Source organism: Orycteropus afer, unplaced genomic scaffold (assembly GCF_000298275.1).
Source record: "Orycteropus afer afer isolate SDZICR_OR568_19922 unplaced genomic scaffold, OryAfe1.0 scaffold00072, whole genome shotgun sequence".
In the NCBI taxonomy this organism is placed as follows: domain Eukaryota; kingdom Metazoa; phylum Chordata; class Mammalia; order Tubulidentata; family Orycteropodidae; genus Orycteropus; species Orycteropus afer.
Window position 1 is genome coordinate 481,781 of NW_006921659.1, and position 12,451 is coordinate 494,231.

Here is a 12,451-nt window from a genome sequence, read left to right on the forward strand (position 1 = left end):
AAGAGTTGTGGGCCTCATCTGAGGAAAATTGTTGTATTGTGAACGTTGTACTCTGATGATCTCATTGTCCCAAGTATATGAAGAACCAATGTGATTGTCAAGAAAAAAGAACTAAGAGATTCCTCCTAACCATCACACTTGGCCACTGCTTTTCCTCATGCCTCTCACAGGCCTGAAATATTCGAAAGTGAGCATTGTAAAGTATTCTTCTTTAATAGCAAAGCAACCCAGCAACTAGAGGCATCCCAGTTCATAGGGCTCCTTTCTGTTTTGGCAGGAATTTAGATAATGGGCTGTGTGCAATGTAAGGACAAAGAAGCAACAAAACTGACGGAGGAGAGGGATGGCAGCCTGAACCAGAGTTCTGGGTACCGCTATGGCACAGACCCCACCCCTCAGCACTACCCCAGCTTTGGCGTGACCTCCATCCCCAACTACAACAACTTCCACACAGCTGGGGGCCAAGGACTCACTGTCTTTGGGGGCGTGAATTCTTCGTCTCATACTGGAACGTTGCGTACAAGAGGAGGAACAGGTAAGTCCCAATGGTGGCAGAGGGCAGAAAGCAAGTAGGGACAACTGCTCTTAATTTTTTTTGTCAGTTGAACATTTATGCTCTAGTCAGCTCCCTGTGACTAAGGAATTTGTTTACATTTTAATCAGTTTCTAACTATTCTTTGTCAGGTGTCATTGTTAGCTGCAGTTGAATTAGCCCCCTGGCTCATGGCAACTCCATACCCAATGGAACATAACTCTGTTTGGTCCTGTGCCGCCCCCATGATTGGTTATGATTGCACTGTTGTGATCCATAGTTTTCATCATCTGCTTTTTGGAAGCAGATAGGCAGGACTTTCTTCCTAGTCACAGTCTATAAGGTCTACTGATACTGTTCAACATCATAGCAACACACACCTTCACTAATAGACTGTGTAGGAGGTGTGTTGGCCGGGAATCGAACCTGAGCCTCCTGCATAGAAGATGAGAATGCTACCACTGAAATACCACCACTACCCTGTCAGAGGAGGGATCATCAGAAGCTAGAGCTTGATGTACAAATCAAAATGCTGGCTATAGGGGCACCAGGGGAAGGGGCACGTACAACTACTGCTTTGTGGGAATTCTACACTAAGGTTAAGGTTAGTGAGGTACAGCATGCTACAGAGGCAGTTTAAGCCAGTGGCTCTCAACCTTGACCAGCTAGCTCAGAATAACCCAGGCAGCTTTTTCAAAACAGAGATGCCTGACCCCATCATGGAATCTTGGCTCTAAAGCTCCAGGACTGAGTCTGGCAGGTGCATTTTGAGTTCCTTAGATATTAATGCAACACCCTCCCCTTGTTTAAGAACCACTGAAGAGCACCTCCTCCCTCATCTTCCTAACCTTCAGCCTGCCTCTCGCTGCCAAGTCAAGGGGTCATTTGGCTGCATTATTCTGGTAATTTGTCTTCACAGACTCTCTCTCTCTTGACTCCCCATCGTTTTCCATGACTGAGGTTATCAAGTATTTTTATATATCTTATCTATTTTAAAATCTGATTTTAAGTATCCTTAAGAGACCATTCACATTTTTTTGAAGTTTTCTTTCACACCACAAGGCTATGTTTTACTGTTGTGTGTATTTGTCGACTTAGCTAGTATTTTGTAAAATACCTGGCATATGTTCTCAGGCATATGTTTTCTAGAATATTTGGAAGTTATCTCATGTGTCCTTAGTATTCCAGATACTCTCCCAATATGTGAACCATGATAACTAGATATCTGACATTACAAAAGTTTAAAAGAATGGAACACTAGTCATTATACTCTAAGCTCATTTGGAAGCAAATGTCTTATATCTACTATCTTATACATTGTGCCTTTTAACTTGAGAAGTTAACACTACCGAGGCATTACCAGAGACTTTCTTACCTCTGCACCCAACATCTGGCACTGTAGTTATATCAGGGGGACCTGACCCAGTGCCTTTGGGTACTAGCTACTTCACTTCAACTAGCATATCACATTCTGCCCAGTAGAAAAAAAAGATTTAGGCTTATCATTTTTGTTATGATGGGTCCAGCTTTCCCTTCAACTCACACCTTGCATGAGTGAATAAATGTTAGGTTAAAAAAAAAAAAAAAAAAGGTTGCCCTCGTGTCACTTCTGCTCATAGTGACCCCATCGTGATCTTTTGGAAGTAGATTGTGGCACCTCTGAGTCTGTTTGACCTGACAACCTTTTGGTTAGTAGTCAAGCACTTAACCATTTGCACCACCCAAAAATGAATGCTAGTACGCTCACCCATTTCTCTTGCCTTCTCAGAAGGAACCTTGGAAGAAAGAGAGGAAGGAAAGAGACAGTCTAGGGCAATATGTCTCTTGAGAATGCAGGAGAGAAAAAAGCCAAAAAGGAACCAAGCAAAAACCCCTGTGCCTACTGTGAAAAACATGAGTGTTGCCAGCCCAGACTCGTTCTTTTTCTGCTGACACAGGTGTCATCCTTGTTCATTTGATCATGAGTGCTGGCTATGAATCCCTGTTTCTGCAGGTATCATTCATTAAAGTCAGTCAAGAGGGCTCCTTGCCTTGAACATGTGGGTCTACGCTGCAGCCAGGGACAATCTTAGTGTAAGAGGTCATCTGATCCCTTATAGAGTTTGCAAGTTAAAACACTGACAGTACTCTTAAATGTTGGAGGATTTTTCTGTCTTCAGTTATTTGACTTTACTATCTATGCATGTCCTTTCTCCTCCTCTCTGATTTCAGTCCTTTAAAGCCAGGAACAGTGTCTGTGTTTCTCTGTAACGTCCTTTAATTCTCCCCTCAGTCCCTAAAGCATAAAAGGCTCAGTGAGAACTTGTCAGCTGATGTGAGGAAAGAGTGGGAGTGTGGGTCTTCATGTGCCTGATCTTCCACACAATGGAGCTGGCTTGGAGTTGTTTTTAAATTATATAATGAAGGGAGTCTGTTAATAGAGTGTTAAATGGGAATAGGCGTGACCTTACAGGCTCCCACATTTTTGTATTAAGCCAGTCTTTTTTCTAACCTTTCAAAGAAAGTGAAAGAAAAGGGGATGGTTGCCAAAGGAGCCCTATTTTACATGGTCAGACTTTTTGAATGCCAGCTTTCCTATAAGGAAGTCCCACTGGGGATGGGGTGGAAGATAAGCCCACCTCCCTCTCTGGTTCCTGAATAGTCCCACAGGCACATCTGTTCCCTTGAACTACCTACATGACAAAATGGCAGCTTGGTGAAAGGGCAGGCTCCATTTTGTGAGTTCTTTAGGCTATAGCAGGCACTTTGATGTTGTCAAAATAAAAATGAGAATCCAGTGAGCAGAGAAATGGAGTATAGTTGTTACTAATTCCTGCATAAGAATTGCCACAGAATTTAGTAGCTTAAAACAATACACATTTATTGTCTCACAGTTTCTGTGGATCAGGAATCTAGGAATGACTTAACGGCACCTCTATTTCAAGGTCTCTACCAAGTTGCAGCCAAGGTTTGTCACTGGGGCTATAGTCACCTCAAGGTTCAATTGAGATGAATCTGCTTCCAAACCAATGTAGTGTTGGCAAGATTCAGTTCTTCACAGGCTGTTGGACTAAGGGCCTTAGTTCCTTGCTGGCCAGAGTCCACCCTTAGTTCCTGGTTATGTGGGCCTCTCTGATATGGCAGCTTGCTTCATCAAAGTGTGCAGGCCAAGGTTGCAATAGACAATAAAGTGACATTCCATCACCTGTGCCATTTTTTGTTGGTTAGAAGCAATATACCCAAGAGGAGGGGATTACACAAGGGTGTGAATACCAGGGGGCAGGAATCACTGGGGGTCTCTTAGAATTCTGTCCACTGCCTGGAGGAAATCCCAGGCCAAATGGGAAGCTGGACATTTTTTCCATTTGATAGCAAATCTGCAGAGTAAAAGAGTCCCTTTGGGAGAGTCAACCAAATGAGAAGACTTTAGGTGGATGCGAGCAAGAGTGAGCGTAGTACAAAAGTAGATGGGTTCAAGGAGAAGAAGGAGAAGGGTCCATTTTGAGTAGTAGGACCAAGCAGCTAAAACTTTGCAAGGAATGCAGATGCTAAAGACAATACATCCTCTAACTGATATTGAAGGTTATAGAGGAAGTCTCCTCCCAAGCCTTAGGGGAAGTTTCCTGTTATAGTCTACATTAGTCTTATACTAGAGGAAAGAATGATTCATTTTACCCAGAGCCTAACACAGGCTCCCCAAGTGGAGGAGAACATGTGTCAGATAAAGGGTGTCTGTAATTGCTGCAGAGCTCTGCAAATCTGAACCCTGACACTGCTGCTGCTGTTTGGTTTTAGAGGTAGTGTTAATATCTGCCTCAACCCAAGGACTCATTCAAAGGTTAGAGAGGGAGAAGCCCCTCAGCTCCAGGTTTTAGTCAGATTGAATCATACTTCCCCTACAAAGACAAGGCATAAAGGAAACCCTGTGACTCTGGTTTTCACACATTAATTACAGCACTGCATCATGTTCTCGGTGCTGTTGAGAGGTAGATTTGGAGAATGAATGAGGTTCTAGTGAAGATTGAATCGTTGGACTTAATTCCCCTTAACATGATAACATCTCCTCTTTTGATTTTGTTTTCTCAGGAGTGACCCTGTTTGTGGCCCTTTATGACTATGAAGCACGGACAGAAGATGACCTGAGTTTTCACAAAGGAGAAAAATTTCAAATATTGAACAGCTCGTAAGTTTGGAGAGGGAGGCGGAAAGGATGCATGCTTTCATATCAGGAAAGGATTCTTGTGTTTTTTTTGTCTATGCCTTTCTAGATAGCTGAAATGCCCAAAGAACATTTGGTGATTTATAGCAATATAGTTTGAGAAAAGAAAATTGAATGACCCAGGGCAGTACATTATGACACCACATGCCCAGGGACACATGATTTTACTTGGATCCACAGTCAACACCCACGGATGCAGCAGTCAGGAAATCAGATGTCATATTGCACTGGGCAAATCTGCTACAAAAGACCTCTTTAAAGTGTTGAAGAGCAAAGATGTCACTTTGAAGACTAAGGTGTACCTAACTCAAGCCATGGTGTTATCAATAGCCTTACATGCATGTGAAAGCTTGACGGTGAATAAGGAAGACTAAAGAGTTGATGCCTTTGAATTGTAGTATTGGTGAAGAATGCTGAAAGTACTGTGAACTGCCAGAAGAACAAACAAATCTATCCTGGTAAAAATGTAGCCGATTACTCCTTGGAAATAAGAATGGCCAGACTTCATCTCACCTACTTTGATCATGTTGTCAGAAGGGGCCATTCCCTGGAAAAGGATGTCATGACTGGTAAAGCAGAGGGTCAGCAAGAAGGGTAAGACCCTCTGCAGGCTGGATTGACACAGTAGCCATGGGGACCGGATGGTGTTTCATTCTGTTGTACCCTCATAGAGTCCCTATGAGTCCGAGCTGACTCGATAACAAACAAAACAAAATGTCCAGGGAAAGGAGGCCTGATGGTGAAAATGGTTGAGTGTTCAGCTGCTAATCAAAAGGTTGGCTGTTCAGACCCACCCAATGGCTCTGCAGGAGACAGACAGCACCCAATAATGGCAATAATGTCCAAGGATGTTTTTGGAGGATACCACAGTAACAGAGTCAATTACTGGTTTTAAAGCTTGTGGAAGCACCGGCATCCCTCACCAACAAATCTGTAATTTCAAAGATTGGCCCAGGATTTGGCTACCCACATTATGTCTGCCTTGAGATTTTCTTCAAAAGTTGCACTGGCCAAGCTATCACTGAAGGTCATCAAACAAGCTCCTTCTGTTTTCAAAACTATTAAACAGCCCAACTGGTAAAGTCCATGGAGATATTTCCCCATAATAGAAATTTGCATGTGGCTGAAATCTCTGTTAGATTAGAGGAGAAGCAATTTCACTCACTTGTGAATGAGTGCAATGCGTGCATTTTAAATGTGGCCAGTAGGAACAACAGGCAGTGGGGTTGTTTCAAGAATGAGAGTGACCCATTCTACAAATCCTACATTTAATAACTCATGTTGTTGTTGTTATGTGCCGTCGAGTCGGCCTGACTCGTAGCAACACCTCCTTGGGTTTCTGAGGCAGTATCCCTATGGAAGTAGATTGCCCAGCCTTCCCTCCAAGGAGTGACTGGTGGGTTTGCCCACCAGCCTTCTGGTTTGCAGTCAAGTGCCTTAGGCACTACGCTACCAGAGCTCCAGTGACTCCATAAGAAAGAATAAATATGGGTCAGATTTCCCTATGGTCTTCAAGTACTGCTTAATTAGGTTGAGACAGAGTGAATGGTGAGGGTCCTCCAGAAAAATCTAGACTCCAAAGAAAATGATGTGCCTGGGTCAGCAAGACTTGCCTGCCCCCTCCCTCACAAGTGCCTTAAGTTTTCCTTGTCAGTGCTCTCCTGGTGGTTGGGAAAGAATGTCTCCTGAGCGTTAGGGGCCAGCCCAGGAAACTCTCGTAAGCACCAAGTCTAGGTTTCTCTCTCCTGTGGTTTTATGATAACAGACAGTCTTGAAGCCTGACTCTTCAGCTTTCTTAGAGGGTGAGGGAAGGAAGATGAGAGGCAGCCCTGCTCACACTGTACCTCCCCAAGGACAAAGAGAGGTCACTGTAACAGGGAAAGTGCCTCCTTGAAAAGCCCACTCCTTCCCTAGAATATCCCCTACCCCAACTCTCAGGCCTCTGGGAATATGCCACCTGTCAAAAGCAACTGAATTACTCCCATGTTGTTGTTGTTGTTAAGTGCCATCGAGTCATTTCCAACTCATAGCGACCCCATGCACAGCAGAACGAAACACTGCCCGATCCCGCACCAGCCCCACAATCCCTGCTATACTTAAGCCCATCATCACAGCCACCGTATCAATCCATCTCATTGAAGGCCTCCCCCTCTTTCGTCGACCCTCCACCCTACCAAGCATGACATCCTTCTCCAGGGAATGGTCCCTTCTTACAACATGACCAAAATAGGTGAGATGAAGTCTGGCCATTCTTGCTTCCAAGGAGCATTCTGGCTGCACTTCCTCCAGGACAGATCTGTTAGTTCTTTTAGCAGTCCACGGTACTTTCAGCATTCTTCGCCAGCACCGCAACTCAAAAGCATCAACTCTTCTTTGGTCTTCCTTATTCATTGTCCAGCTCTCACATGCATACGAGGCGATTGGAAATATCAAGGCTTGTGTCAGGCGCACCTTAGTCCTCAATGAGATATCCTTGCTCCTCAGCACTTGAAACAGTTCCTTCGCAGTTGACTTTCCCAATGCTACACGTCGTCTAATGTCCTGACTGCTGCTTCCGTTGGCATTGATTGTAGAACCAAGCAACGTGAATTCCTTGACAACCTCAATCTTCTCTCCATTGATTGTGATGCTGCTCATTGGTCCAGTTGTGAGGATTTTTGTTTTCTTGATATCGAGACGTAATCCATACTGCAGACTGTATTCTTCAACCTTCATCAGTAGGTGCCTTAAGTCATCCTCACTTTCAGCAAGCAAAGTTGTATCGTCTGCATATCTCAGGTTGTTAATGATTCTTCCTCCAATCCTGATACCACGTTTTTCTTCATATAGTCCAGCTTCTCGGATTATTTGCTCAGCATATAGATTGAATAAGTGTAGAGACAGAATACAACCCTGACGCACTCCCTTCTTGATTTTAAACCACGTAGTGTCCCCTTGTTCTGTTCGAACGACAGCCTCCTGGTCAAGGTACAGATTCCTCATGAGTACAATCAAGTGCTCGGGAATTCCCATTCTTCTCAATGTTATCCATAATTTGTCATGATCCACACAATCAAATGCCTTTGCATAGTCAATAAAATACAAGTAAACATCTTTCTGGTATTCCCTGCCTTGAGCCAAGATCCATCTGACAACAGCTATGATATCCCTTGTTCCACGTCCTCTTCTGAATCCGGCTTGAACCTCTGGAAGTTCTCTGTCAATATACTGCTGCAAATGTTTCTGAATTATCTCCAGTAAGATCTTACTTGCATGTGATATTAATGATATTGTTCTATAATTTCTGCATTCTGTGGGATCTTACTCCCATAAGATGCCAATAACTCAGTGAAGGCAAACACGGGTATATGGATGGATAGATGGGTGGACAGGCTGAAATATTAGGTATGTCTATGAAGTGGGGAGTGCACCCAAGAACGTGTATAGGGTTGGCAGACAGTGGTCCTATAACTTTATGTGTATGTGTATGATCTGAATTCCCAGGTGTATAATGGAGCTGACAAGGGGCAAGGTTGTAGTCACTGCTTGATCATAGCCACATCGCAGAGGGACCGAGTGGTTAAACCTGTGGGCTCGAGACCATAGTCACAGAGGACACCAAGCTCAATTGGCATAACATACTACACAAAACATTGTTCCACCTCCTACTGTGGTGAGTAGTGACTGGGATCTTAAAAGCTTGCAAGCTGCCATTTAGATGCAACGATGGGTTTCTCCTTGTCCAGAGCCAAGAAGAATGAAGAAAACCAAAAATTTATGGCAACGATTAGTCCTAGCGACTGGTACACCTTCCGATCTGCAGCCTATACGACTATGAGACCAAAAGAACTAGATGGTGCCTGGCTACTACTGTCAACCACTTGGAAGAGGTTCTATGTAGGAGATCCTGGATAGAGAGGGAGAACAATGTGGAACAAAACTCAAAATCATTTGGAAAAAAAAGGGGGGGACCAGGTTTGCTGGCCCAATAGAGCCTGGTGGAACCACTGAGACTATGGCCCCTAGCTGCCCTTCAGGTCTGGAATTGAATGCACGCCTGTGGCTTCCAGCCAAACAATAGACAGGCATATGAATTGAACATTTACCTGAAGTAGATACACTCCTTAGAGAGAACAAGCATGGGAGAAAGAAGGGTTGCTTATGCACAGGGAGACAGCTCAGGGGGCAAGAGTGCATGGAGGGTTGGACACAGGGAAGAGGTAACTATCGGGAGGAAGTAGGAGGGGAGATGTTGTATTGTGGTAAATTGTGGTCAATGTCATGAGACAGAGTGTATGTGAACTGCTGTATGGAAAGTGTATTTGCTCTGTAAATTTTCATCCAAATCACAATAAAAAGAAAAAAAAAAAAGATGCCAATAACTCTATTCTAGACTTTGGAAGACTGTCTACACAGCCACAGGGATTTTATATGCGTGTAATTATGATGATTGTCATCACTAGCAGGCATGTGGATGGGTTTTTTTTTTTTGTAACTTTTTATTGAGATACATGCAGCATAGTATACATAAGTGTACAGCTGTTGTTTTTTTCACAAACTAAACACTCCCATGCAGCCAGCCCCCAAATCAAGAAAAAGAATACTACCTGCTCCCCAGGAGCCCTCCTCATGCAGCCTCAGGAATTTTTAAAAATAGTAAACAGCTGCCATTTGCTGGAGGTTTTTTATGTGCCAGCCTTGTGCTAAGTTACAAGTGGTCTCATTTATTCTTCACAACAACTGTATGAATTATGTAACATAGTCATCATCCTACATATGAAGGGTCCCGGGCTCAGGTCAGGGGACCACCCGGGTGCACAGATCTGCAGGTGGCATTCCAAGGGTGATATGTGGGGTTGGAATCCTGAGTTCAGTGGCAGGTTTGGTCTTGGAAAGACCCAGATACCACCACAAAAGGGGACTCAGCTGTCCTAGTTGCATGCAGGTTTGGAAAGGTTAGCTGAGAGGTGGGGAAGGAGGGTTAGGCTTTGATCTCTTCTGATTTATGATTCCTCAGTGTTAATTTATGACTCCCTGGGTGGTGCAAATGGTCAGTATGCTCTGCTGCTAACTGAAAGGTTGGTGGTTCGAGTCCACTCAGAGGCACCATGGAGAAAGACCTGGCAATCTACTTCTGAACTCTGTCACTTGGAGTCACTGTGAGTCAGAATTAATTCAATGGCAATGAGATTGTTGTTAGTATGGTTCTCAGGTGAATGCTTCCTCTCAGATGAATGCTTCCTCTAACTCTGATTCTAGATTCCTCTAACTTTGGATTCTAAAATATGCCACACTATCCCTTCCCATTTTATGTGATACTCCCTAAATGCCAAGGTCTCTTAGAAATTCCAATCATCTGTAAATTCTAAAAAGAACTCAAAAGTGATTGTTGTTGTTATATGTGCCATCCAGTTGATTCTGACTCATTGTGACCCCATGTGACAAAGTAGAATGGCCCCATAGGGTTTTCTTGGCTGTAGTCTTTATGGGAGCACATCACCAGGTCTTGCTCCCGCAGAGCGACTAGATGAGTTCAACTCAGGTCTGCGTCTCAGGTTGTAGGGCAGCTGGAAAGCCTAGTTTTGCCAGAGTCAAATACCTGACTTCTCCCTTTGTTAATCTCTATAGGATCTGCAGTGTCATCGAACTGAAATTTTGGAGAAACATTAAGGGAAAACCAATCTATCTCAATCCATATTTTGGGGTGATTCAGTTTGCATGTATGGCCTTTGATGTTTACAAAAAGCTTTGAGCCTCTGACCCTGTTCTCTTAGAAGAAAATATTACAAAAGGTTTTTCCCTCCCCCACTGAAGTCCTTCCTTCTTGCTGGTGGAATTCCTCATCCTACAGGCCAATTAAATGCCCTTTTTCAAGGTTATGAAACAAATAATAAAGATAAGGTTTTGTAACAAATATAAGATCCTGAAATCAAGGGTAGTAACAGGGAAGAGAAAATTAGAAAGGAAAAACAAAGCAATAATACAGAACCAGATGGCTTGTGTCTCTTTCCCCTCCCACAGCCTCTCCCAGCCTGGTTTTCACCCCCTGAAAGAGAGGGCGGCTGGGGCCCTGCTCTGCCTGGGGCAGCTGCCACACCTCCCAGTGTGTCAGTCCTCCCACTCCCTTCTCCCTTTCCAAAGGCAGAAGGAAGCCAAGGGACTGACTTTTTTAAGTGCTGCATAAACCATACAATATGCGTGTGCACGTGTGTCCAGAGCGAGGGCCATGCTGCCCGGCACAGTGTGGGGACAGAGGTCTCATCGACCTGTTAAGTGCACAGAGTAGTGTATTTGGATATCATTTAACTTAAATCCATTTGCAGAATGTTTAATAAGATCATTTCATTTCCTAATTTTATATTTCATGACTAGTGGTTTGGCATTTAGAAATTGGGATTCTATAGAAATATAAAATACATGTTTTGCACAGAGTAGGGTAGTGTAGTGCCTCTTTTCATCTATGTTCACTATGTTGTCATCATATTCATCATGTAAGAAGTTCTGATTTAGAGCCCCATTCAAACATTTGATAAAATTGTTATGGATATACTTGTATTCTGAAAGTAAGATGGGCAGTGGCCAGATTTCGAAAGAGTCCAGCATCTGTAATAAAAATGCTCCGTGGCTTAGCTGATGGAGGCTGACTGATGTTGGCAGATGCCACTTCCTGGCTCCCTCAGGGCTCCTGAGGCCCTGACTCCTGGGACCACAAGCTCTGTGAGCAACTTTGGGAATTGAGGGCACAGAAGATTTGGGGACACTTTTAATAAATCTTTTAATTGGAGGGACAGAGGGAGCTGTCATAAAAATCCAAAAGCCATTCTAAACCAAAGCCAGGGCTTGAATCATATATTTGTATCATAGCAGGATAACAGTTTAAAGAAATCTCCCCAAGTCTGAATTAATGAAACATCTGAACTAGAAGAACAGTTTTAAAGAAATACAACTTTAATAATGCTGATTGAGCACAGTAATTCAGGTAAAGAAATAAAAAGTAGTATAGTAGCAGTCCCATTTTCCTAAATCAATATGAATGATTTGTGAAGAGAATGTTATTTATTTGTCAGTAAATTGGTGCTGCTAGTGTATTGGAAAGGTGATTTTTCATTTGTTTAACAGACTTTTTCTGGGCACATGTGAGGCTCTCTCTATATATAGTACATTGAGTCCTTGTCACTTTATGTCTCCTTTGATAGAGAAGGTGACCCTGGGTGACCTAGCAGAAGAGAAAGCAAGTATTTTGTGTTTCACATGACTAACGCAAAACCCTTGTGAGCTTAGAGATAGTCAGGAATCCCCGATACATGACTTCAGAATGCTGATAGCTGGGTTCTAATCTGTGCTACACTATTGAGGTGCTTACCGAAAGAAGACAGTTAATGCTGGATTTAAATTGGAGATTACTCCTTAATACCAGTTCACTTGAATAAAATTGGGTTTGTCCCAGCCTGCAGCAATATGTGTTGGCTTCCTGCCCCAAGTGACATTCCCATGAATTCTAAAACTGTTTGAGGCTAGCCTTTCTTTTTTCTTAAATAAAATAGGACTAACTCAGTGAGGCCCTTGTTACCCTCCCGAGAGGGACCGGGTCTCCGGGAGCAAGGTAAGCATGGGCGTAGCACAGAGTAGCAGGCTGGAAGAGCAGGAGAAAGGGGTAAAACCCAGTCACTAGTGCTCAGATGGCTCCCTTGTTACCCTCCCGAGAGGGACCGGGTCTCCGGGAGCAAGCTAAGCATGGGGCG

At 43.6% G+C, this 12,451-nt stretch overlaps 1 protein-coding gene across 1 annotated transcript in view; it reads left to right on the forward strand.

Annotated features, from left to right (window-relative positions):
- The first annotated feature begins 288 nt into the window (after positions 1 to 288).
- FYN (FYN proto-oncogene, Src family tyrosine kinase) overlaps positions 289 to 12,451 on the forward strand; it is a 72,145-nt gene continuing 59,982 nt past the window's right edge. The window contains exons 1-2 of the mRNA XM_007940787.1: positions 289 to 535; positions 4,598 to 4,694. Of these exons, the coding sequence (XP_007938978.1) occupies positions 289 to 535; positions 4,598 to 4,694 (344 nt within the window). The remainder of the gene's footprint in view (positions 536 to 4,597; positions 4,695 to 12,451) is intronic.